The sequence below is a fragment of the Hyla sarda genome, chromosome 8 (genome assembly GCF_029499605.1).
Source record: "Hyla sarda isolate aHylSar1 chromosome 8, aHylSar1.hap1, whole genome shotgun sequence".
Taxonomy (NCBI): domain Eukaryota; kingdom Metazoa; phylum Chordata; class Amphibia; order Anura; family Hylidae; genus Hyla; species Hyla sarda.
Window position 1 is genome coordinate 19,705,621 of NC_079196.1, and position 27,428 is coordinate 19,733,048.

Genomic DNA, 27,428 nt, shown 5'->3' on the forward strand with positions numbered 1-27,428 from the left:
TCCTTCTAATCTCTGTCAGGGATAGCGATGGGTGGCTTTAGAGAAAAAATAATATGGTAAATCCCTCTACTGAACGGGTTTTCCTGGAAAAAAATATATCAACTGGCTCCAGAAAGTTAAACAGATTTGTAAATTACTTCTATTAAAAAAAATCTTAATCCTTTCAGTACTTATGAGTTGCTGAAGTAGAGTTGTTCTTTTCTGTCTAAGTGCTCTCCGGTGACACGTGTCTCGGGAACTGCCCAGAGTAGAAGCAAATCCCCATAGCAAATCCCCTTCTACTCTGTGCAGTTCCCGAGACAAGCAGAGATGTCAGCAGAGAGCACTGTTGTCAGACAGAAAACAACAACTCAACTTCAGCAGCTGATAATTATTGAAAGGATTAAGATGTTTTAATATAAGTAATTTACAAATCTGTTTAACCTTCTAGAGCCAGTTGATATATTGAGAATATAATATAATATATACAAAGTTCCTGGAATACCCCTTTAAAGCGAAAAAGCCCAAAGGCTGAGGCTGCACTACTGAGACATTCTGAGGACAAGATGTCCTCTGACTACTTAGGTTGGACTATATGGCAGTGTTTTCCAAAGGGGGGGGGGGGGGGGGGCGCGCGCGCGAGTTAATCAAAAATCAAAACCTGGGTAGGAGAAGAGGGATGCAGTGGCCCATAGCAACCGGTCAGATTACTTTTCTATTTTTAAAAAAATGAAATAAAAGTAATCTTATTGGTTGCTATGGACAACAGCAAAGCTTTTCCTCTACACAGGATTTGATAAATCTTCCCAAGTGTGTCTCACTACTTAAAGGGGTACTCCGGTGGAAAAGTATTTTATTTTTATTTTTTTTAAATCAACTGGTGCCAGAAAGTCAAAACAGATTTCTAAATTACTTCTATTTAAAAATCTTCATCCTTCCAGTACTTATCAGCTGCTGTAGGACCCACAGGAAGTTCTTTTCCTTTTGAATCTCTTTTCTGTCTGACCACAGTGCTCTCTGCTGCCACCTCTGTCCATATCAGGAACTGTTCAGAGCAGGATAGGTTTGCTATGAGGATTTGCTTCTGCTCTGGAAAGTTCCTAAAATGGACAGAGGTGTCAGCAGAGAGCACTGTGGTCAGACAGAAAGGAAATTCAAAAAAAAAAGAAAAGAACTTCCTGTGGAGAATACAGCAGCTGATAAGTACTGGAAGGATTGAGATTTTTTAAATAGAAGTAATTTACAAATCTGTTTAACTTTCTGGCACCAGAAAAAAAAAAAAAAAAAAAAAAAAAATTTTTTCCCCCGGAGTACCCCTTTAAGTCTATCCTGTACAGCGGTATATATACCTTCTGCCCAGCCCTGGCCATACCCACGCAGTATGACGCAGGCACAGCTTACCCCAGCTAGGAGCAGGGACTCCAGTCAGTAAAGTGACGGGAGTCCGGCCTCCGGTACTGTATACAAGAGTGCACTCTGCACGCTCTCATATGGCTGGCGGAGGCAAGGAGCAATGTGATTCTATGGCTACACAACTTACACTCTGTAAGCCGGGCGCTCTGCATCCAACCCGTGGAGTGGTACTCTGAATGCAGTAATAAACTGTGAAAGGGTTAAAGACAAAATTAAATACATTAAAAAAATAAAAATAAAAAAAAATTAAAAAATTATAAAAATAAAAAAATATCACCCACAATAGCATTTGCTGGGAGTTGTCATTTTACAAAAGTTGAACGCACCCAGAAAGGCAAAACTGATAAGCGCCATCTTTGTAGTGAGATTGCATTTTAGCGTAGCCCTGTATTGCGGAACATAGAGTCCGGAACGCTGTTGTGTTTTCTTAAGACAGAAGAGTCCACCAGTCACAACTAAAAAATGCATGTTAAAAAAAAAAAAAAAAGAAAAAAAAAAAAAAAAACCTTGCCTCCAGCTGTTGCAAAACTACAACTCCCAGCATGCCCGGACAGCCTTTGGCTGTCCGGGCTTGCTGGGTGTTGTAGTTTTGCACAATGCGCATAGACTCCCCTCCAGCTCTGTCTGTATACTGCTGCTAGGATGAGGATATATAGTATTCATACACCTCCCCTCCAGCTCTCTCTGTATACTGCTGCTAGGATGAGGATATATAGTATTCATACACCTCCCCTCCAGCTCTCTGTATACTACTGCTAGGATGAGGATATATAGTATTCATACACCTCCCCTCCAGCTCTCTCTGTATACTACTGCTAGGATGAGGATATATAGTATTCATACACCTCCCCTCCAGCTCTCTCTGTATACGGCTGCTAGGATGAGGATATATAGTATTCATACACCTCCCCTCCAGCTCTCTCTGTATACGGCTGCTAGGATGAGGATATATAGTATTCATACACCTTCCCTCCAGCTCTCTCTGTATACTGCTGCTAGGATGAGGATATATAGTATTCATACACCTCCCCTCCAGCTCTCTCTGTATACTGCTGCTAGGATGAGGATATATAGTAGTTCTATACCTCCCCTCCAGCTCTATCTGTATACTACTGCTCTCTCTATGGGAAAAGTATATATAGTAGTTATACACTTCATGCTGCGAGTCACCCATAGGCCCTGCGCACGTTCCGCTCTCACATATGCGTTCTGTCCATCTCGTTGCACTGAATAGATTATAATATCTATAATATATATATATATATATATATATATATATATATATATATATATATATATATATATATATATATATATATATATATATATATATACATATACATATACATACATACACATACACATACATATACACATATAATTATATACACATATAATTATATACACACACATACATATATACACACACATATATATATATATACATATATACACACACATACATTATATATATATATATATATATATATATATATATATATATATATATATATATACATACATACATACATACATACATATATATATATATATATATATATATACACATATATATACATATATATAAAGTCTTTTTGTTCCAGTCTCTGCCAAGGCCGCTGCACGTACCCCAGAGAGGGAGGAGGAGACCGGATTAGACCGCGCAGAGACAGAAGCTGAAGTGTAAGATACCAAGACCTATCCCGCCACCAGCAGAACAATCACCCATCTGTAATGGAGACAGACCGGCACCTTGGGTAAACTTTAACCCCCGCATAGTTATATATAGACACAGCTCGTATAGGAAGGAGTCTTCTACAATTCCATCCCACAAATATGGCATTAAGGAACTACCCTGTAAATAGGGGTCAGCGAGTCGCCCCCTTACAGCACATTGTTAATCTATTCAACAATTTGTTAAAATCTGTCTCCAGGAAAAGCTGGGTAATGAGCAATAAAGGACACAATTTCCAGTCTAGAAATGGGAAGGCCATCCAATTAATAGGAGGGTGATGCCTCATGGGTAAAATACTTCAGGAAATGTTTATTTTTGTTTATATAGTGTAACATAGGCTATAAACAGAATAATGTAGAGGTTCTTGTGTATACCTTGTACATATACCGTACCAGTTTTAGCTGATGTGGCAGGCATTGGTTTTTAGCCACTAATTTCATCGCTGAAATGATTTCCTAATGCTGCCTACATTTCCCATGAATCCTCTGGGGGTGTGGAGTCTCATCACTGCATCTAGTTAGGCTGTTGGTGTTCACTAGAGACGAGCGAACTTACAGTAAATTCGATTCGTCACAAACTTCTCAGCTCGGCAGTTGATGACTTTTCCTGCATAAATTAGTTCAGCTTTCCGGTGCTCCCCTGGGCTGGAAAATGTGGATACAGTCCTAGGAGACTCTTTCCTAGGACTGTATCCACCTTTTCCAGCCCAGGGGAGCACCAGAAAGCTGAACTAATTTATGCAGGAAAAGTCAGCAACCGCCGAGCTGAGAAGTTCGTGATGAATCGAATTTACTGTAAGTTCGCTCATCTCTAATCCCGATTCCATAGAGATAGCAGCAGTATACAGATAGAGCTGGAGGGGAGGGGTCAGGCAGCAAGCAGGAGGGATCCGAAGGGTGATTATGTCCTCCCGAAACTTACAGGAAGTTGGCTGGAGTGCTTTTTTATGACCAAGTTTACCTGCACTTGGCTTACCATGGCTTAAAGGGGTACTCTGGCAAAAAAACATCTTATCCCCCATCCGAAGGATAGGGGATAAGATGTCTAATTGCGGGGGTCCCGGAGCGAACTCCATTCCTTGCCCGATGACTGGCGACTACTGCCGCCACGCCCCCTCCATTCATGTCTATGGGAGGAGGCGTGACGGCTACTACGTAGCCGCCACGCCCCCTCCCATAGACATGAATAGAGGGGGCGTGGTGTAACGTCACAAACACTGAGGCTCCAAGCTTCCGTGTTCCAGACCCAGCGCCTTTGGATAGGAGATAAGATGTTTTTCGCCGGAGTACCCCTTTAAAACGATGCAGGAAAGTAAACCAGTGGCAGCTGCTGCAGAACTATCACTCAGGACATGCTGGGAGTTGCGGTTCTTCCAGAGTAGTAGAGCCACTGGCTGCAAATGACTGGTGTGAACATTGTGAGAAGGATTCCATAAATCAGTGTATAATAAAGGCCCCGGTGCGGCTCATCTGGCTGCGTGCGCGGCGCCCGTCACTCACTACGTGGCACAGCTGCACACATGGTTATTTTTAGACAAAAAACAGCTTAAGGCGACTTAGAAGAAGAAGGTCAAATCTGACAAAAACTATCTTGGCCGCTTCATCCCAAAAATACGCCGGCGCGGATGACAGCGAGATTACGGTATATATCCAACACTGCAGCCACAACACATCTGGACACAAGCAGACGGGCGAAATTAAAGGGACGCACAACCTATAGATGTGCAGAGGCCTGATCAGAAGGGCTAATACCACTATACAGGGGGGCACTGAAGAACAAGAAGGAGTAGTCCGAATCCAACTTCACCGTAAGAGCATTCGCACTACGCAATTTACAAACTGAGAAATTCTGCCCAGAAATTAAGATGTAGCAGCTTCCGATTGTTTTCAATAGAATTCTAATGTGCACTAAGCAGAATTAAAGGGGTATTACAGGAATTTTTTATTTATTTTTTATTTGACTATGCTACAGGGGCTGTAAAGTTAGTGTAGTTCATAATATAGTGTCTGTACCTGTGTGCGACGGTTTTCTCACAATTCTTATGTGATTTTCACCCAAATATTTATTTTTAACCGCATACAAAATGACTGTTGTCTCAGATTTTTCCCAGGTTGCAATGCGGCCGAGACCTGACATCACTAGTCAGCTGATGACAGGGAGCCTGTCTGCTTCAATGGGTGGAGGGATCAATCTGCAACTAATGCAACAGCTGGAGGCTCCCTGATTGAAAACCACAGGTCTTTTGAATGGATGCAGCTCATTTATGTTTCAATGGGTGGGGTGGCTGATGTGTGGGAGGGAGGAAGATGGAATTGTGGGATTTGTAGTCAAAGAAAAAGTAAAACAGGAAACACCAGTTCACAAACAGCTAGACACAGTATTGTGGTAATCTCACAGCATAGCCATTTAGCCCCAAGACAAGCGCAGATCCTTCCTAAGCATGTCCATTACTGTCTGCCAGGTACGTACTAAAATCACCTTATGGCGGAGAACCCCTTTAACGCAGGGAGGTGTATAACTACTATATATCCTGATCCTATAGAGATAGCAGCAGTATACAGATAGAGCTGGAGGGGAGGTGTACATCTATATATCCTGATCCCATAGAGATTAAAGTATACACAAAGCTGGAGGGGAGACTATGGAGATTGTACAAAACTACAACTTCGAGCATGTGGCTGTCCGGGCATGCTGGGAGTAGTGGTTTTGCAACAGCTGAATGCAAGTTTTTTTTTTTTTTTTTTAACATGCATTTTGTTATGACTGGTGGATTCTCATGTCTTAAGAAAACACAACAAAAGTGCATACAGTGTGATCAGAAAGTTAAACAGATTTGTAAATTACTTCTATTTAAAAATCTTAACCCTTCCAGTACTTATTAGCAGCTGTATGCTACAGAGGAAATTATTTTCTTTTTTTAATTTCTTTTCTGTCTTGTCCACAGTGCTCTCTGCTGACACCTCTGTCCATGTCAGCAAACCTATGCTGCTCTGGACAGTTCCTGACATGGACAGAGGTGTCAGCAGAGAGCACTGTGGACAAGACAAAAAAAAAATAATTAAAAAGAAAAGAAAAAAATGGATTTTCCTCTGTAGCATACAGCTGCTAATAAGTGCTGGAAGGGTAAAGATTTTTTTTTTTTTTTTTATAGAATCTTTAACTTTCTGGCACCAGTTGATTAAAAAATGAAAATAAAATATGTTTTGGACACAGCTCCCCTCGTTGAAGTCAGTCATCTGAAGTTTTCTACTGTTTTAACCTGTGTTATGGTCAAGGATAAGTGGACTGTCCGCTCCTTTTATTTAGTTTTTTTTCCCTGAATTTAAAGGGGTACTCCACTGCCCTAGCGTTCGGAACATTTTGTTCCGAACGCTGGGTGAGGGCTGCGGGGGTCGTGATGTCACACCACACCCCCTCAATGCAAGTCTATGGGAGGGGGCGTGGCATAGCCACGCCCCCTCCCAAAGACTTGCATTGAGGGGGTGTGGTGTGACATCACGACCCCCGCAGCCCTCACCCAGCGCTCGGAACACAATTTTACGAACGTTAGGGTAGTAAAGTACCCCTTCAAACATACTGCCGGCATACTACAACTCCCAGCATGCCCCAACAGTGTCGGGGGCGTGTTGGTAGTTTTCGCACCAGCTGGAGCCGACTCTTCTCGCCCTATTAATCAGATTTTTGTAAAGCAATTCTAGGTGACAGACCTCACAAATCACCTCATCATGTCCAATAAATGTAACAGGGTCTCATGAATAACGTTCTTCTCATAAATCCCGAGAGAAGTTAATGCCCAGGGGGTTTTGGAGTTAAAAAAAATAAAAAAAACTCTGCCTTTGATCTTCAGGTTAATCGCTTATTGTTCCAATTACCGGCAGGCGATATAGGAAGCAGCTGCTGGAAAACCGGAATATGTGCTGAACAAAAAAAACGCAGCCGTGGAGTCTAACTATTCTGCTGGTAGGGTCACCGGGGGAGATTTATCAAAACCTGGCAGAGGAAAAAGTTGCCCATAGCAACCAGATTACTTTCATTTTTAACAAGGCCTCTGGAAACTGAAACAAGCGATCTGATTGGTTGCTATGGGCAACTTTTCCTCAGCACAGGTTTTTATAAGTCTCCCCCACTGTGTACATACATTACTTATACTGCACTCACTATTCTGCTGGTGAGGTCACTGTGTACATACATTACATTACTTATCCTGTACTGATCCTGAGTTCTATCCTGTATTATACTCCAGAGCTGTACTCACTATTCTGCTGGTGAGGTCACTGTGTACATACATTACTTATCCTGTACTGATCCTGAGTTATATCCTGTATTATACCCCAGAGCTGCACTCACTATTCTGCTGGTGAGGTCACTGTGTACATACATTGCATTACTTATCCTGTACTGATCCTGAGTTATATCCTGTATTATACCCCAGAGCTGCACTCACTATTCTGCTGGTGAGGTCACTGTGTACATACATTACATTATTTATACTGTACTGATCCTGAGTTATATCCTGTATTATACTCCAGAGCTGTACTCACTATTCTGCTGGTGAGGTCACTGTGTACATTACATTACTTATCCTGTACTGATCCTGAGTTATATCCTGTATTATACTCCAGAGCTGTACTCACTATTCTGCTGGTGAGGTCACTGTGTACATACATTACTTATCCTGTACTGATCCTGAGTTATTTCCTGTATTATACTCCAGAGCTGTACTCACTATTCTGCTGGTGAGGTCACTGTGTACATACATTACATTACTTATCCTGTACTGATCCTGAGTTATTTCCTGTATTATACTCCAGTTCTCTCCTCATCACCAGTGCATCCTTGTGTTATGCGGGCAGGCGGTGGCACCTCCATGCCACGTTTTCTTCCAGCAGATAAGCAGCCGCTGGTAGCTCTGATGGGGTAAACAGTGCGCGAAGATACACGGCTCAGCTCTACATCTGCAGCAGATAAAGGCATCCACAGGCAGCGAGTGTTTCCCTGTAACCAATATACCGTATCCTGCGCCATGACGGCCACCTCTGCCAACCTGTGAACTCCTGCCAGCAGTTGTGTGATACAATCTGAGGCCTCAGATAAACCGTATCAGACACAAGGGAAGGACTGATGTGGGTTCTGCCAAATATTAACACAAATTTAGTTTGCAAAATATATATTTTATATACCTAGCCGAGCGGTTTTCAAACTGTGGACCTCCAGATGTTGCAAAACTACAACTCCCAGCATGCCCGGACAGCCAACGGCTGTCCGGGCATGCTGGGAGTTGTAGTTTTGCAACATTTGAAGGGCCAGTTAGAAGACCACTGATCTAACAACGTTCATCCAGAGCTTCCTGGTTCATGGAAAGAATTCCAGAGATACAGTATAGACTGACACAGGCCACTGCACATTTATGCTCTGTAGTCATCCCATAGGAAAGTATGCGGGGCCCCCAAGGGCCATTTATTTATTTATGTATCTATGTTCTGCCGTCGCTTCAGAGAAAGTTAATTATTTCTTTTAAACTTGCACTATATAAAAAGAGTCTTTGTACTGGGGGGTGGGGGTGTCACATGATAAAGGGCGGCTGCGTAACGCTTATCTGCTGACATTCAGAAACCACAGATGACTTCCTTCCTGACTGACTTCACAGATTTGTGAATTACTTCTATTAAAAAAAAAAATCTTAATCCTTCCAGTACTTATTAGCTGCTGAATACTACAGAGGAATTTTTTCTTCTTTTTGGAACACAATGCTCTCTGCTGACATCTCTGTCTATTTTAGGAACTGTCCAGAACAGCATAATGTTTTCTATGGGGATTTTCTCCTACTCTTTACAGTTCTTAAAAATGGACAGAGGTGTCAGCAGAGAGCACTGTGCTCGTGATGTCAGCAGAGAGCTCTGTGTTCCAAAAATAAAAGAGTTTCCTCTGTAGTATTGAGCAGCTAATAAGCACTGGAAGGATTAAGAATTTTTTTTTTTTTTTTTTTAATATATGTATTCCCCCCCCCCCCCCCCACCGGAATACCCCTTTAAGAATTACACAGTTCCAATTGAAGTCAATTAATGGGCAATCTAGGAAACGTGTGGACATGTTTGGTCCTCCTAAAGCAAGAAACACTCTTGCCCCTTACTCAGGACCCCCTGATCTACTAGCTAAGGATGTCTATTGCACTGGAGGACTCCGCACGCCTACACATTAGACAGTTCATTTATTTCAATGGGAAGTGTGCAATACTTCATTTCCCCTGTGGGGGTGCTGAAGGGAAATCAAATCTATTTCCAGCTACTCCCAAGAGTGAATACGGACAGGCTGGCGAATAGATAAGGGTCCTAAATAAGGGACTCTCCTCTAGGACTTGCAGTCTGTCTGTGTTTATCCTTGGGAGAACCTGGGAATAGGTGTTCAGTTTCTATACAGCACCACCACAGGGGAAATCAAGTACTGCGCAGTTCCCATTGAAATCAACAGACTGTGTGTAATGTATGGACATGCTGGGTCCTCCAGTTCACAAGACACTAGAATTTCCTCAACTAGTGTGCCTCCAGCTGTTGCAAAACTACAAGTCCTAGCATGCCTGGACAGGGGGTTACCCAGGTTGAGAAAAAAAACATGGCTGCTTCCATCTCCAAAAAATTTTTTAAAATGATGAAAAAAAAAAATTAGGTACAAAATTTTTACCCAAATAAATTTTTTATAATGCAGCTCAGCAAAGGTAGATTACAGAAGCTATGGTTTATATTGCTGTACACCAGTGAGCTTCAAATTATGGCTCTCCAGCTGTTGTGAAACTGCAACTTTCAGCATGCTGGGAGTTGTAGTTTCGCAACAGCTGGAGGCTGCTAGTATAGACTTTAGGTCTCCGCATTTCTCCAGAACAGCAGGAACATCTGATCAGCGGGCAGACTGGCAGGGACGGCGCTCTAACAATAGGAGCTGAGATTTCAAAGACAAGGGCAACGCCAGGTTAATCCTGTAGGTGGATTATATATAAAAAAGTGAAATTACAGTGTGTGATGGTCAGTCAGTCAGATACAATGGGCTTAAGAATGGCTGCCGGAGTGTCCCTGCCTGGGGAAACAGCAACCAGCGCCAGGAAAGTGCTTATTAGGTGACCCACTAAGTGCCAGGGTCCAGGCCTCATACAGAATGAGGGGGAGTGCAGCAACGTGCAAGAGAAAGTGCCTCTCCGCTTCATCCCACAACTATTACCCTGAATACTGAAGACTCTGCAGATGAAAAGGGAAGAAAACGGACAGAGCTCCAACCTGAAGGCACAGACAGACTACAGTATGGGCATCTGCACAATGCCACTGGGTGGCGATATACCCACTATAGTGCGGAAAGCAAGTGCATTTACCCTACAGGGGGGGAGGGGGGGGGGGGGGGTTTAGGTGTATGCACTGTCGTAAACTGAATTAGGAATCAAATGCCTTAAAAGGAGAACTCAGGAGGACCCCCGGACAGGCAGGGGGAGAGAAGCGGGTGGCGGCGGTCTATGGCACCGCAAAAGCCGCTGCAGTTCATTGATTTAAAGCGCCCGCTTTAAATCAATCATCTGCAGCGGTGTCACGGGGGGATAAATAGCCGATAACTTATACCAGAATATCGGCATAAGTTATCGGTGCTAACCTGCACCAATTATCGGTATCGGCCCTAAAAAAACTATCGGTCGATCCCTACTCACTACAGGCTGATCCAACTTCATGTCAAGTCCCAATGAGGCTCAGTAGTGTGTGGCCTCCACGTGCCCGTATGACCTCCCTACAACGCCTGGGCATGATCCTGATGAGGTGGAGGATGGTCTCCTGAGGGATGTCCTCCCAGACCTGGACTAAAGCATCCGCCAACTCCTGGACAGTCTGTGGTGGATGGAGCGAGACGTCCCAGATGTGCTCAATCGGATTCAGGGGAACGGGCGGCCAGTCCATAGCATCAATGCCTTCCTCTTGTAGGAACTGCTGACACACTCCAGCCACATGAGGTCTAGCATTGTCTTGTATTAGGAGGAACCCAGGGCCAACCGCACCAGCATATGGTCTCACAAGGGGTCTTAGGATCTCATCTCGGTACCTAATGGCAGTCAAGCTACCTCTGGCAAGCACATGGAGGACTGTGTGGCCCCCCAAAGAAATGCCACCCCACACCATTACTGACCCACTGCCAAACTGGTCATGCTGGAGGATGTTTCAGACAGCAGAACGTTCTCCACGGCGTCTCCAGACTCTGTCACATGTGGTCAGTTTGAACCTGCTTTAATCTGTGCACCAGTTGCGAATTTGCCAATCTTGGTGTTCTCTGGCAAATGCCAAAAGTCCTGATTGTTGTTCGGCTGTAAGCACAACCCCCACCTGTGGACGTCGGGCCCTCATACCACTCTCATGGAGTCTGTTTCTGACCGTTTGAGTGGACACATGCCCATTTGTGGCCTGCTGGAGGTCATTTTGCAGGGCTCTGGCAGTGCTCCTCCTTGCACAAAGGCGGAGGTAGCGGTCCTGCTGCTGGGTTGTTGCCCTCCTACAGCCAACATCAGCCAGGAAGCATAGGACCTGAGAAGTGGTCTGTGGTCACTGCCTGCAGAACCACTCCTTTATTGGGGGGTGTCTTGCTAATTTCCTATAATTTCCACCTGTTGTCTGTTCCATTTGCACAACAGCATGTGAAATTGATTGTCAGTCAGTGTTCTTCCTGGGTGGACAGTGGGATTCCACAGAAGTGTCATTTACTTACATTGTGTTTAAGTGTTCCTTTTATTTTTTTGAACAGTGTAGCTGTACACCTCCCCTCCAGCTCTATCTGTATACTGCTGCGGCTCTCTCTTTGGAATCAGAATACATTGTGGCCGAAGCGGAGGACAGAAAGAAAAAATGAAAAATCTCAGCTGATGAGTTGTAGCAGATTCGTTCCCGCGGTGGCGCCGGATGGATTCCTGGAATCACCTGGCAATCACACCACCCCCCCCCCCCCCCCCCCCCGTGTGTTTTCACTTACATGTGAGCCCCTGCTGGAAACAGCTGAGGGTCTGCTACTAATGACTCAGTCCTCACACTGCACCATATGTAACACATCAGCCGCTGCCTGTGAACCTGAGCCCCCACTAAGTGGGTGTCAGGGGTCACCAGCATCTGAAGCACAAGGGAGACCGCAGCCAATAAAACGTGGACATCCATTACAGCTTTCCCAGAACCTCTGATACAATTATATGATACATTTGTATAGACTGAAGAGGTTGAATTGTTTCCCCTGCTTGCTGATTGATGCATCGGTTCTTAAAGGGCCAGCTGCACTATTGATCCTAGGGATCGACCGATTATCGGTTTGGCCATATCGGCCGATATTCACGATTTTTTTAAGTTATCGGTATCAGCAATTTCCTTGCCGATAACGCGGGCGCTTTAAATCAATGAACTGCAATGGCTTTTGCGAGGTCAGAGACCGCCGCCCGCTTCTCTCCCCCTGCCTGTCCTGGGGTCCTGAATCCAACCACCGCCGCCGCCGGTGCCCCATTGCCTCCCCCATCCCTGGTTTTATAATTAACTGTTCCCAGGGTCCGCGCTACTTCTGGCTCCTGCGCTGTTGGTGTGCGCTGCGCAATGACAAGTGATGTCCTCAACGCGACGTCACTCTCAGTGGCCCGGCGCACAGTGACAGCTCAGGATGCCGCCAGAGCCAGAAGTAGCGCAGAACCCGGGAACAGGTCATTATAAAACTGGGGATTGGGGGAGGCAATGGGGCACTGGCGGCGGTCTCTGGCAGCGGCGGTGGATGGACTCAGGACAGGCAGGGGGAGAGAAGCGGGTGGCGGCGGCGGTCTCTTGCCCCATAAAAGAAGTAGTAGAGAGTCGGCACTCGTATAGGTGGTGGTGCACATGGACCAGAGGTACAAATAGTAGGTAGAAGAAATCCGGGCACTCACTGGATATGCTGAATCACAAATGTTTGTTTATCCATATGCAAGGCAATGCACAGTAGCAACTCTCAGGACGCGTTTCGGCCAAGCGGCCTTTGTCAACTGATAAGTTAACAAAGGCCACTTTGCCGAAACGCGTCCTGCGAGTTGCTACTTTGCATTGCCTTGCATATGGATAAACAAACATTTGTGATTCAGCATATCCAGTGAGTGCCCGGATTTCTTCTTGCCCCACAAAAGCCGCTGCAGTTCATGGATTTAAAATGCACGGAAAATCGGGATAAGTTATCGGCCTGAAAGTTCACAGGTTATCAATATCGGCTCTAAAAAAAAAAAAAAAAAAAATAATCATCGTTCGATCCCTAATTGATCCCCTAACCTATTGCGAATGCTGCGTCCCAGGATAACCTCTATTTTCTAGCAATACTTAAAGGGGTACTTCGGCGGAAAACTTTTTTTTATATTTTTTTTATTTTAAATCAAATGATTACAGAATGTTAAAGAGATTTGTAAATTACTTTTATTAAAAAAAATCTTAATGCTTCCAGTACTTATCAGCTGCTGTATACTAAAGAGGAAGTTTCTTTCTGCAATTATTTTCTGTCTGACCACAGTGCTCTCTGCTGACACCTCTGTCCGTATCAGGAACTGTCCGGAGTACGAGCAAATCCCCATAGAAAACCTATTCTCCTATGCTCCGGACAGTTCCTAAAATGAACAGAGGTGTCAGCAGAGAGCACTGTAGTTAGAGTGATAAAGGACTCCAGAAAGAAAAACTATTTCCTGTGGAGCATACAGCAGCTGATAAATACTGGAAGGATTGAGATTTTTTTAATAGAAGTCATTTACAAATTTGTTTAACTTTGTAGCACCAGTTGATAAAAATAAAAAAATTATATAAATATTATTATTATTTTATTATATAAAAATTATAATAAAAATAATAATAAATAAAATAATAAATAAAATAATAAAATAATAATAATAATGATAAATAGTTTTCCACTCGAGTACCCCATCAAGTTTTAGTGTTACTAGAGTTTATTTAATAGAATAAAAAAGTGCTCTCAAACTTTTTGGTGCGTAAATATATTAATTAATTTATTTATTTTTTAAAGCATTTTGAATATCTCTGCTTCCTGTCAGTGAATGCCAACAGTCCTGCTTACATCTAGAGTAGAGTTTCCCAACCAGTGTGCCTCCAGCTGTTGCAAAACTACAACTCCCAGCATGCCCGGACAGCCAGCGGCTGTCCGGGCATGCAGGGAGTTGTAGTTTTGCAACAGCTGGAGGCGCACTGGTTGGGAAACTCTACTCTAGAGCAATGTTTCACAATTGGTAAAGGGCATGCTGGGAGCTGTAGTTTTCCCATAGCTTGATCGAGCCGTCAGGGCATGATAAGAGTTGTAGTTCAGCAACAGATAGAAAGCCGCATATCGAGGCTGAAAACGGAGTATTTGTCCCAGCTATAGCCGATCTGCTGCTCTGTTACAATGTATCGGTGCAGGTAAAAATTCTACAAGGATTCATTTACAATCAGGAGACCCCCAAAAGTCCTGACCTGAACATATGGGGTCCATTTTGGTAACAGTCAGTAGGTAAAAGGGGCCCCAGGAAACGTGGGTCACCGATATGGACGGGGCCCCTACTGTACACTAAGGAAACTGCCAGCAGGAAGTCATTAAAACTAATGGGAAACATCTTCATGTAGCAGAAGGTTCTGAGGCCCCCCGATGATGGCGACACGTAGTTCCCATTTACCAGGAGTACATTCCCCCCCCCCCCTCCCCAATTCACTTAACATCTCCCTATTGGACACTGAAGGAGTTAATACAAGGAAAGTATCATCCACAAATGGCTTCCTGAAGGCAGGACAAATACATACATCAGGGGCCACGAAAAGGGAGAGTGACACCGCCGGAGGAGGACATGACGGCCCGGGACATATTGTGAATGGACGCATTGTGCTTCATGGGAAGATAAGCGATCCTACGACCTGAAAGGGTATCCCTGAGGAAGCTGCTTCTGGGAAAGCTGGGTGACAATTGTGACTGTCTAGGCCAGAAGTTTTTCCAAGCAATGTGCCTCCAGCTGTTGCTAAATTACAACTACCAACATGCTCGAAACAGCTGTGAACGGTTGGAAAACATTGCCCTAGGGGACCTGTATGAGCAATCGTTTGATTGCTCATACTGATCAATGCAGCACACATGCAGGGAGCTGTAGGTTTGCAACAGCTGAAGGCATACTGGTGTGGAAACACCGGTCTAGACTCATCCCCTAGAGCAGTGGTCTCCAAACAGCGGCCCTCCAGATGTTGCACAACTACAACTCCCAGCCAACGGCTGTCCGGCAATGCTGGGCGTTTTAGTTTTTGCAACAGCTGGGGGTCTAGAGTTTGGAGACCACTGACCTACAGGGGTTCTGACCAATCAGAGTGGCCATTTCACTGGTAGAACTCCTGCATGCACTGATTTTCTGTCTTGTAGCGCCCCCTACAGTACAATGCTGTACTGCACTTTATCTGTGCCAGGAGGACTATCTCCGGTGCACTGTACAGGACCCAAAAAAAAGCTCCTGCCCAAGGCTCCACTACGAGACATTCTGAGGACAACATGTCCTCCGACGATTTAGGCCACGTGAACACTTTATGGCAGTGTTTTCCCAAACCGTGTGTCTCCAGCTGTTGCAAAACTACAACCCCCAGCATGCCCGGGTTGTAGTTTTGCAACAGCTGGAGACAAACTGTTTGGGAAAACACTGCTTTACAGATTCAGATCTCCAACAAATTAAATGGTGGACGTGATAAAAACCCCCTTTTAAGTGTTACATAGATATTGATCTGGATTCAGTCAACTTTCCCCATGACAAAAATCACATTGGCCCTCATTTACTATTCTAAACCCGACTTCTTTTGTCGGGTTTTTTTGTCGCATCTTTGTCTGCGACATGTTGCAGACACCGTGCGCCAGTCTGCGACACGATGCGTCATTTTTTCCCCGACGGACCCGATGTGGATTCTCCCAAACCCGAAAAAGGGGCGTAACCCGACATTTCTGAGCTTTCCCGCGTATTTATAAAGGTTTCCAACCTGAATTTGTGGAATTGTTGTGGATTTTTTCCCGACAACTCAGAGGAGTTGGAAACCAAAACCTACAAAACCCACGTGCGACAAACAGGATGCGACATAATAAATACCAGGGGAAAAAAGCAGTCGGGTAAGAAAGAAAGATAGACTTACAACCCGATTTTCTAAGTAAATGAGGGCCAATGTCCTTAGTTGTGAATCCTCGAACTTTGGGCCAGTGATTTCAGATCTCAAAAAAAAAAAAAAATTAAACAAACAAACACACACACACACACACCTATATTAGACAACTCAGGTGGGGCTTGCAGTTTGCCTCTCTCCTCCCATTGTATGTGTGCTCAGTCACACTGGAGGGTACCTGGGAGGACCTAGTGCTGCTGTAATTGCCCACTGGCCCGTTTTGCTTATCACGCACAGGTAGGATTAGCGTAGGTCTCGCACCATCTTGAGAAACCTTGGCGTTGGTGTGCGGGCTCTGGTGTGTCCGTCATATAAGGATACACTGGTGAATGTCTCAATTTTAACATCAGTGTTGAGGGATTAGCCAATGTCATTGTATACATCCACCACAGTAGTGCACCTATCCCTATATATTAACATTCTAATTGTTACACATCCACACCGTCTATCTGGTGTAGGATTCTATTGTGGCACTTGTAGTCCGCTGCAGGCATCCTCCATTGTATGTATTTTTATGCTGGGGATCGCCCCTAGCAACGGACTACAAGGGCCGGACCGGCTTTATCTGTATTATATATCTGCTCATTTTTCTTTAAAAATCTTCATTTTTTTTTTCTTATTCCTCAATCACATTTTGGAGACTTTTGCACCCACTCTTAGTTTCGCATAGAGATCTGGATTCAATAGTCTCCAGGTACGATGTATTAATCGCTTCTAGGCCGCACATTGTAACTTAAGAGCCCATTGTATACAGGAAGTGTCTGTTTACACCGTACACAGCAGACGAATTGCAGGCACTCAGGACAGTAGATATTCTTCTGAGCCAGGTCAGAGGTCAAACTTATAAAGTCTATGAGCATGACCCCGAGGTCAGGGAGAAACCTGCATAACAGACACTATACAGACTTCTGTATTATCGGGACCGGAGCTGGTGACACCACCGGACTGTAGGGTCCAACTGAGCGCCAGACATTTCCAATAGATTAGAGATTGTGGTTTACGGTATCACTTACAGAATATGAAAAAATTTAAAATATAAAATATATTTTATAGAATTTTTTTATTTATTTAAGTAACTTTTTACTTATTTACCGTAATTATAAGGAATTTCTCCTCCATATTCCGTCCCCTGATCCGGTCAGCTTCCGCACTATGTAGCAGTTCTATACCAGATTATCAGATTTATCTATTTTAGATTATGTGTTATCAGATTATAGGAAGTTAAAGGGGTTATCCAGGAAAAAAAAAAATGTTTTATGTATCAACTGGCTCCAGAAAGTTAAACAGATTTGTAAATTACTTCTATTAAAAGATCTTAATCCTTTCAGTACTTATGAGCTGCTGAAGTCGAGTTGTTCTTTTCTGTCTAAGTGCTCTCTGATGACACCTGTCTCGGGAACCGTCCAGTTTAGAAGCAAATCCCCATAGCAAACCTCTTCTAAACTGGGCGTTTCCCGAGACAGGTGTCATCAGAGAGCACTTAGACAGAAAACAACAACCTTAACTTCAGAAGCTCATAAGTACTGAAAGGATTAAGATTTTTTAATAGAAGTAATTTACAAATCTGTTTAACTTTCTGGAGCCAGTTGATACATAAAAAAAAAAAAATAAAGTTTTTTCCTGGATAACCCCTTTAAATTGTATAGAATTAGCTTTTTCTACTTAGTAACGGTGTCCAACCTGCGGCTCTCCTGCTACACTCCCAGCGAGCCGCAGGTTGGTCACCACCGCTATTATAGGGTATAGGAGACTGAAAGTACCCCCAAAATATGTGTCAGTCAAAACACTTTTTTGGCGGGTTTTCCCCTGCGTATTTGAAAGTGGGCAGGTTCTTCTTGGCTGTCCGCAGCAGATTTTCCACGGTGGAATTTACGCTGCGGAAAATCTGCTGGGGACAGCCGAGAAGAGCCCGCCCACTTTCAAATATGCAGCAGAAAACCAGCAAAAAAATCTGCTTGTGTGAACGTACCCTTACTCTAAGAGTATCTGCTGCAAAAAAAGGGGGGCGTTCACACGCTAGTAAATAGCAGCGGGTTTCCCGCTGTGGGAAACCAGCTGCGAGTTAAGTTACCCATTCATTTGAATGGGTCCGCAGACAGTCCGCAAAATTGACGCCATCGCGGACTGTCTGTGGGCCCATTTAAATCAATGGTAGCGTAACTTGCCGCAGGATTCCCGCACCGCAGGGCAGATTTATTTGCGGGTTTCCCGCTGCGTATTTGAAAGGGGGTGGGTTCTTCTTGGCTGTCCGCAGCAAGCCCCATTAAAGTCAGTAGGGTCTGCAGCAGATTTTCCACAGCGGAAATTCCCCCGCGGACAGCCGAGAAGAGCCTGTCCCCTTTCAAATAGGCAGCGGGAAACCCGCAAATAAATCCACCCGGCAGATTTGCAGATTTTCCTACGGGCCCATTGAAGTCAATGGTAGCAAAATCCGCTGTGGATTTTCCGCTGCAGTGTGTTGGGAAAACACTGGTTTGGGATACGTTCACAATGGCGCATTATTTGTGGATTTTGTGCGGCATATCTCCCATCATGATAGGAGTCGTTGTTTAGCAACAGCAGGAAAGCCACAGGTTGGGAAACTTTGCTTTAAAGGGGTACTCCAGTGGGAAAAGAAAAAACATTTTTTTTTTTTATATCAACTGCCTCAAGAAAGTTAAACAGATTTCTAAATTACTTCTATTTAAAAGTCTTAATCCTTCCAGCACTTAGCTGCTGTATGCTCCAGAGGAAGTTGTGTAGTTCTTTCCAGTCTGACCCCAGTGCTCTCTGCTGACACCTCTGTCCATGTCAGGAACTGTCCTGAGCAGGAGAGGTTTGCTAAGGGGATTTGCTCCTACTCTGGACAGTTCCTGACATGGACAGAGGTGTCAGCAGAGAGCACTGTGGTCACACTGGAAAGAACTACACAGCTTCCTCTGGAGCACACAGCAGCTGGTAAGTACTGGAAGGATTAAGATTTTTAAATTGAAGTCCTTTACAAATCTGTATAACATTATTTGAAAAAAAAATTTATTCCATCGGAATACCCCTTCAAATCTCCATCTAACCACCGCATAGAAGTCCTGATTGGAGGAGTTTATGGAATACACTGCACTGGTACAAGTAACGTCTAACTGGGAGAAGTCCGGGCAACAAAGTCGACAAATATCATCCGAACATTGGACATTGTCCTGAAGGGATAGATACGAGAGATAGATAGATACGAGAGATAGATAGATAGATACGAGAGATAGATATCTGATAATAGAAACAATGGAGCAGCACAACCAGAGATGCAAGGCGGTGGGTGCCAGCAGAAAAAACACCCCAGGTGAGGGGGATGTACAAAAATCCACACCAAAACAGAAATGCTGCGGCACTCCAAAAAATGCGGTGAAAAAAGAATTTATTGACCTGACATCAGAAGCGACGTTTCAGCCTCTCAAGCTTGAGAAAGGCTGCAATCAGGCAGCTGAAACGTTGCTTCTGACGTCAGGTCAATAAATTCTTTTTTCACCACATTTTTTGGAGTGCCGCAGCATTTCTGTTTTGGTGTATATATGAGATAGATATATATGAGATAGATAGGAAAAAAAATTAAAAAAAAATTTAAAAAAAAGCAGCAGAGATCTTTCCCAGAAGAGATCACCACGTCTGCAAAACCAGAAGCCAAGAAAGTCTCTCAACTTCCCGCACATTATAAGAAGATAATAGGTCTGACATCTGCCTGAACACATGGCCAGGTCTGTTCCCAGCCTAATAATACGGCGCGGCCTTAGTCATCGCCCCCACCGCCACTTACACGGCCATTACAGACAATTTGACTTTCCTTCCATAGAAAGTTACAAAGACCCCAAATCATGGAAGAAGAAAAAGAATGGTGTCATTGTAACTATTACTCACACCAGTGTTTCCCAACCAGGGTACCTCCAGCTGCTACAAAACTACAACTCCCAGCATGCCCGGACAGCCAAAGGCTGTCCGGGCATGCTGGGAATTGTAGTTTTGCAACAGCTGGAGTCCCCCCGGTTTGGAAACCCTGACTCACACGCTCCAGGGTGGAAACAAAGAGTCCTACTCACCGGACAGGCTTCTTCTGCACTTTTTGGGGATCAGGCGGAGTGTACGGGATGATCTTGGGTTCAAAGTTCTCATTATTATCCGAGCCGGTCTGGACCGAATTGGGCTTCCTATTGATGCTCAAGTCGTGTCCGGAATCTGGGAGTCCACCTGGTAGCCTTGGGCCGGTTCCACATGGTTCTTCCACCCAGGTGACGCTGAGCAAACTGAGGGTGAAGCCCAGGGAGATCCCGACCACCACGGGGCCCGCGGGCCGCAGCAAGGAAAGGACCATGGATAGTCTCATTGCCAACCTAGGGCACCAGAAGATGCCAACCAGCACCGGACGGGCACTGGACCGATGAGAAGACACCACTGCCTCAGTGATCCCAGGTCATCACCACTATAAAATAAAGAGGGTCTAGAAGGGTCCTCAGGTTGGGAGAGGGGTCAAGATGAAGAGAGAGGTCCGAGTGATTCTTAGAAGAGAACGAGGGGTCTAGATCTTCGGCATGGGACAAGGGGGGCTAGATGATACTCAGACTGGGGTGAGTGGGTCTAGATCTTCAGCATGGGGCAGGGGGGGGGGGGGCTAGATGATCCTCAGGATGGGGTGAGGGGGGGCCAAGATCTTCAGCATGGGGCAGGGGGGGGGCTAGATGATCCCCAGGATGGAGTGAGGAGGGTCTAGATCTTCGGCATGGGGCAAAGGGGGGCTAGATGATCCTCAGGATGGAGTGAGGGGGTCTAGATCTTCGGCATGGGGCAAGGGGGGGGCTAGATGATCCTAAGGATGGGGTGAGGGGTCTAGATGATCCTCAGGATGGAGTGAGGGGGGTCTAGATTGGAGTAAGGGGGGGTCTTGATGATCCTCAGGATGGAGTAAGGGGGGGGGGTCTTGATGATCCTCAGGATGGAGTAAGGGGTCTAGGATGGGGTGAGGGGTCTAGATGATCCTCAGGATGGGGTGAGGGGTCTAGGGTGGTCTTCAGATTAGGGAGAAGAGATTGGAGGACATAGACTATGTGATGGATTAGGGCTGGGGGAGAGTGGAAAGATTAAGAGGACAATATCAATGTAACGGAGGTGCAACAAAGGAGCAAAGCTGCAGCAGAATATAGATAATCTACCCGGGGGCTGTAGGTGGTAATGGAGAGGACAGGGATTCCGCTCTGCTGCCCACCAGCTCCGGTCACTCTTCGAGGGAGTCTCCACTCCGCTCCGTCCGCTCCTCGTACAGTTCCCTCTCGCAGTCAGTGTCGCCCCCTGCACTCTCCCGACCCCATTCACTCCTCTTCCTCCTCCTCTAATAACAGCTCCCAGCAGCCCCCTGACGTGTCACCTCTCGGCCCCGCCCCTTCCCGCCTTCGTCACTCCGTCCAAGTTCTACGTCATCGCCCACCTTATTTTCCACGCCCTCCTCCTTCATTGCGAGGCGCGGTACGCAAATTGTCGGAAGCGCCGAGAGCTGATTGGTCTAAAGTGAGGAGTGGGCGGGGCTGAACGGCTGAAGTGCTTTGTGATATTTGCCTGCCGAGCGCGGGGGGCGTGGCGTTGGACAGCAAGGTAGGGTGAGCGGCAACATGGCCTTGATACATTGTATCAAAGATTGTAACGGTCGCTCTGATTTAGTGATCCTCAGCCTGATGCTGTATGTAGGGGTTATCCAGGAGTAGGAAACTAATGGGGATTTAAATATCAACAAAAAGAAAGAAATAAACAACAACAGCGCCACTCTTGTCATGAGGCCATGTGTGGTATTACAGTTTGGCTTCATTTACTTCAATGGAACTGAGCTGCAATACCGCAAGCGACCTGAGTACATGTATGGCGCTGTTCTTTATTTATTTATTTAAACAACAACAGCGCCACTCTTGTCATGAGGACATGTGTGGTATTACAGTTTGGCTTCATTTACTTCAATGGAACTGAGCTGCAATACCGCAAGCGACCTGAGTACATGTATGGCGCTGTTCTTTATTTATTTATTTATTTAAAGAAATTAGTTCTGTTTTTCTAATCCTTGATAACCCTTATAACTACAACTCCCCTCATGCCCTGACAGTCTTCTGGAGAGCTGTTGCTTTAAATCTGTGTTTCCCAACCTGCATCTCTCATTCAAAAAATTCAATGCAATGCTGGGAGTTGTTGTTGCAACAGCTGGAGTGACACTGATTTGCACCAGGGTATTCTGAACAGTGTTTCTCCGGCTGTTGCAAAACTACAACTCCCAGCATGCCCGGACAGCCAAAGGCTGTCCGGGAATGCTGGGAGTTGTAGTTTTGCAACAGCTGGAGATGCACAGTTTGGAAAACACTGATCTAAACAGATGCACCCCCTACTGGTAACACATGGGTTAATGTCAGTGTTTTTTATTTCCATTCCTCAGATCTATTGAGATGTCTGACAAACTAAAATTAAAGTGTACCCGTCATATAAAAAAAAAAAAAATGTTTTTTTGGATCTATCACCCAGTACCTAATCCTGACCATGTACATCTAATTTTTATGTGTCTAACATCTTTATTTTATTTTTTTATTACACTTAAAGGGGTTATCCAGGAAAAACTTTTTTTTTTTTTTTAATATCAACTGGCTCCAGAAAGTTAAACAGATTTGTAAATTACTTCTATTAAAAAATCTTAATCCTTCCAGTACTTATGAGCTTCTGAAGTTGAGTTGTTCTTTTCTTTCTAAGTGCTCTCTGATGACACGTGTCTCGGAAACCGCCCACTTTAGAAGCAAATCCCCATAGTAAACCTCTTCTAAACTGGGCGGTTCCCGAGACACGTGTCATCAGCGAGAACTTAGACAGAAAAGAACAACTCAACTTCAAAAGCTCATACGTACTGAAAGGATTAAGATTTTTTTTAATAGAAGTAATTCACAAATCTGTTTAACTTTCTGGAGCCAGTTGATATTTAAAAAAAAAAAAGTTTTTCCTGGATAACCCCTTTAATTTAGCTCACTAGTCTGAATTCCTCTCAAAGGGAGGGGGCGTGGCCTCACTGTGCAGGTCTCCGCCCCCTCCCTCAGTATGCTGTCTGCTCACATCTCCCCTAGCATTAGGAAAACTACAACTCCCAGCTTGTCCTCACTGACAGTAGCGGGACACAAGCTGACAGTGGGAGGATTTTTCCTGCACTCACAGCTGTCAATCAAGGAACTGTGTCCATGACATAGGAGATGACTCATGGACACAGCAGGACTAGTATGTGTCCAAGCAGGCAGGGGGGATTTTTCAAAATGAAATACTAAAAACTTTCTAATGAAAGCAATTACAAAACCTATTGGTTATACATGCTTTACAACATATCAAAAGTTTTTGTATCTGACAGTGCCCATTTAAAGGGGTACTACCGTGCTGACAACTTATCCCCTATCTAAAGGATAGGGGATAAGTTGCCTGATCGCGCAGGGTCCCGCCGCTGGGAACCCCCGGAATCTCGCAAGCAGCACCCCGCTCTCATCAGGCCCCGGAGCGAACATCGCTCTGGGTCTGATGACTGCCGATCATGGAGTATCCTGACGTCACGGCTCCGCCCCCATGTGACATCACGCTCCGCCCCCTCAATGTAAGTCTATGGCAGCGGGCGAGACAGCTGTCTTGCCCCTGCCATAGACTTGCATTGAGGGGGCGGAGCGTGATGTCACAGGGGGGCGGAGCTGTGATGTCACTATCACCAGCCCCGTCATCAGACCCGGAGCGGATGTTCGCTCCGGGGCCTGATGAGAGGGGGGTGCTGCGTGCGAGATAGGGGATAAGTTGTCATCACGGTAGTACCCCTTTAAACTGAAATGGGGACATACTAAACAGCATAGTGGGATGATGGGATGATTGACTGCAATTCTCATACCTAGCACTAGAGGTCACTGCACTTTTTACACTCATGGTAAATGACAGAATGTTCTTTTCTGTAGTTCTTGATACTATGTTGCAAAAAGAAGCTGCAAAATGATTAACCATTTACTTGCTGAAATATTTACAGTTGTATAATGGAATCATAGTAAATTCTATAGAAATAGAAAAAGGAGTCAAAACATTTGTAGGGCTAGATTATTGATTTTATCTGTTTTGATTATCATCATCTTGGAATATATTTTTTTCACATGGGGATTATCGGAGGAATATCATGGTTACACATAATAAGGAACACGTTTGACCTATTTCTGATAGGAATATGGTTATAGTAATTTTTTTTTATTATGGGTATAGTATAGTAATACTATGGGTATAGTAATAATATGGGTATAGTAATAATATGGGTATAGTAATACTATGGGTATAGTAATAATATGGGTATAGTAATACTATGGGTATAGTAATAATATGGGTATAGTAATACTATGGGTATAGTAATAATATGGGTATAGTAATACTATGGGTATAGTAATCTTTTTACTATGGGTATAATAATAATATGGGTATAGTAATACTATGGGTATAGTAATAATATGGGTATAGTAATAATATGGGTATAGTAATAATATGGGTATAGTAATACTATGGGTATAGTAATAATATGGGTATAGTAATACTATGGGTATAGTAATAATATGGGTATAGTAATACTATGGGTATAGTAATCTTTTTACTATGGGTATAATAATAATATGAGTATAGTAATACTATGGGTATAGTAATAATATGGGTATAGTAATAATATGGGTATAGTAATAATATGGGTATAGTAATACTATGGGTATAGTAATAATATGGGTATAGTAATACTATGGGTATAGTAATCTTTTTTTGGAGGCACCCTGGTTGGGAAACAGATTGGATTGGAAACGGATGTGGATTATTTCAGATATAGATATGTAATATTTGAATGTGACAATTTTTGTGAATTTCTTGCTCATTTCGAGGGGGATTGGTGTGGGGGGGGTACTCTGTACTATGACTTGTTTTGCATCTTTTCGGTCTCCCCCAGGTGTATCTGCTGGAGAAATTCCAACCTCACTGTACAAAAGCGTTTTTGTTGGTGCCGGTGGATCATTCATCGGCGCTGGGTATCTGTTCCCCTATTATAAAGCCCATCTTGGTTCCCTCCATGGGGCCTCCATCATTAGCAGCTGAATAATAGGTGCAGCCCCCCGATTGCTGGTATCTCCTACCTGACCTGAGGGGTTTTTTCTCCCATTACTTTAACTCTAATTAAATGATCCCATTGTTGTTATTCTCTCTGGGAAGCCAGACCATGCACTGATGGGGTTAATTCCATGGGGGGGGGGGGGGTGTTGCATTCTAATTTCAATAAACTAGGTTTGTGCAACTTTTGTTTATGTAGATAGGAGACAAAAGGAGTATGAGGGGGCTGGCAATCAATGTGTTAAGTGGCCTCATTGTCTGCTGAGTGAGGACATCACGGAGCAGACATGGTGTCTCCTGTGGAACTGCTGCTCAGATATGGTACATACAGCTGGGTTCTCTGATATGGTACATACAGCTGGGTGCTCTGATATGGTACATACAGCTGGGTGCTCTGATATGGTACATACAGCTGGGTTCTCATATATGGTACATACAGCTGGGTGCTCTGATATGGTACATACAGCTGGGTGCTCAGATATGGTACATACAGCTGGGTTCTCATATATGGTACATACAGCTGGGTTCTCTGATATGGTACATACAGCCGGGTTCCCTGATATGGTACATACAGCCGGGTGCTCTGATATGGTACATACAGCTGGGTGCTCTGATATGGTACATACAGCTGGGTGCTCAGATATGGTACATACAGCTGGGTGCTCTGATATGGTACATACAGCTGGGTGCTCTGATATGGTACATACAGCTGGGTGCTCAGATATGGTACATACAACTGGATGCTCAGATATGGTACATACAGCTGTGTGCTAATTGACTCCGCCACCATGCCCCTAATGAACTGTGTCACAGTGCTCCAAATGAACTCTGCCAATATGCCCCTAATGATCGGTGCCACTATTCTCCTTATAATCTTTCCCACAGTCCTGCAATGAACTTCATCACCATTCCCCTAATGATCTGTACCACAAGGCTCTTAATGATCTGTGCCATCATGCCCCTGAATAACCCCAATGAATAATGCCACTGTGCCCCAATAAACTATGCCACCATGCCACTAATGAACTGTGCCATTATGCCCCTAATAAAATGTGTCACCATGCCCCTAATGATCTGTGCCGCTGTGCCTCAATGAATCATTCCCCTAATCAACTGTGACATCATGCCCTAGTATACTGTGCCGCCATGCCCTAGTATACTGTGCCACCATGCCCTAGTATACTGTGCCACCATGCCCTAGTATACTGTGCCGCCATGCCCTAGTATACTGTGCCACCATGCCCTGGTATACTGTGCCACCATGCCCTAGTATACTGTGCCACCATGCCCTAGTATACTGTGCCACCATGCCCTAGTATACTGTGCCACCATGCCCTAGTATACTGTGCCACCATGCCCTAGTATACTGTGCCGCCATGCCCTAGTATACTGTGCCACCATGCCCTGGTATACTGTGCCACCATGCCCTAGTATACTGTGCCACCATGCCCTAGTATACTGTGCCACCATGCCCTAGTATACTGTGCCACCATGCTCCTAATGAGCTGTACCACTGTCCTGTGGTAATCTGTGCCTCCATGCACCTAATGATCTGAGCCACAAGGCTCATAATGATCTGTGCCGTCATGCCCCTGAATAACCCCAATGAATAATGCCACTGTGCCCCAATAAAAACTTTTCCCCCAATAATCTATGCTGCCATGCCCCTAATGATCTGTACCACTGTCCTGTGGTAATCTGTGCCTCGCATTACCCGGCGGGGGCAGACCCAGCGGACTTTAGTATAAGGTGTATGGAGACCATTCATGTATCTGACGTGTTCTGCCGCCTTATGTGATGATCTCTATATTCTCTATATATTTGGGGCCATATTGTTAATAGGTTTATAGACTGGACACACAATAGTCTGTGGGGCGGCTCACACTGGGGTCTTTATCTCTATAGACTGGATACACAATAGTCTGGTGTGCGGCTCACACTGGGGTCTTTATCTCACTCATTGTAACCTCTTGTCCTTTTATTGGTAACATCTT

At 44.6% G+C, this 27,428-nt stretch overlaps 2 protein-coding genes across 5 annotated transcripts in view; one reads left to right on the forward strand and one right to left on the reverse strand.

The window, feature by feature from the left end:
- CHPF (chondroitin polymerizing factor) overlaps positions 1-27,428 on the reverse strand; it is a 40,167-nt gene that overhangs the window by 11,242 nt on the left and 1,497 nt on the right. Inside the window, exons 1-2 of one of the 3 annotated variants that reach the window (XM_056535871.1) lie at positions 21,474-21,588; positions 20,367-20,746 (exon numbers count right to left, since the gene is read on the reverse strand). The exons of 1 other annotated variant lie outside the window; for it this stretch is intronic. In XM_056535871.1, the coding sequence (XP_056391846.1) occupies positions 20,367-20,650 (284 nt within the window). In that variant the 5' untranslated portion in view covers positions 20,651-20,746; positions 21,474-21,588. Of the gene's footprint in view, positions 1-6,846; positions 6,909-20,366; positions 20,747-21,473; positions 21,589-27,428 lie in introns of those variants that run through there. One more of the 3 variants, XM_056535872.1, reaches the window with a different exon arrangement.
- Positions 21,771-27,428, forward strand: part of LOC130284918 (peroxisomal N(1)-acetyl-spermine/spermidine oxidase-like) — a 41,198-nt gene continuing 35,540 nt past the window's right edge. Inside the window, exon 1 of one of the 2 annotated variants that reach the window (XM_056535874.1) lies at positions 21,771-21,909. The gene's annotated coding sequence lies outside the window, so the exon portion shown is untranslated. Of the gene's footprint in view, positions 21,910-22,283; positions 22,306-27,428 lie in introns of those variants that run through there. The other variant, XM_056535876.1, reaches the window with a different exon arrangement.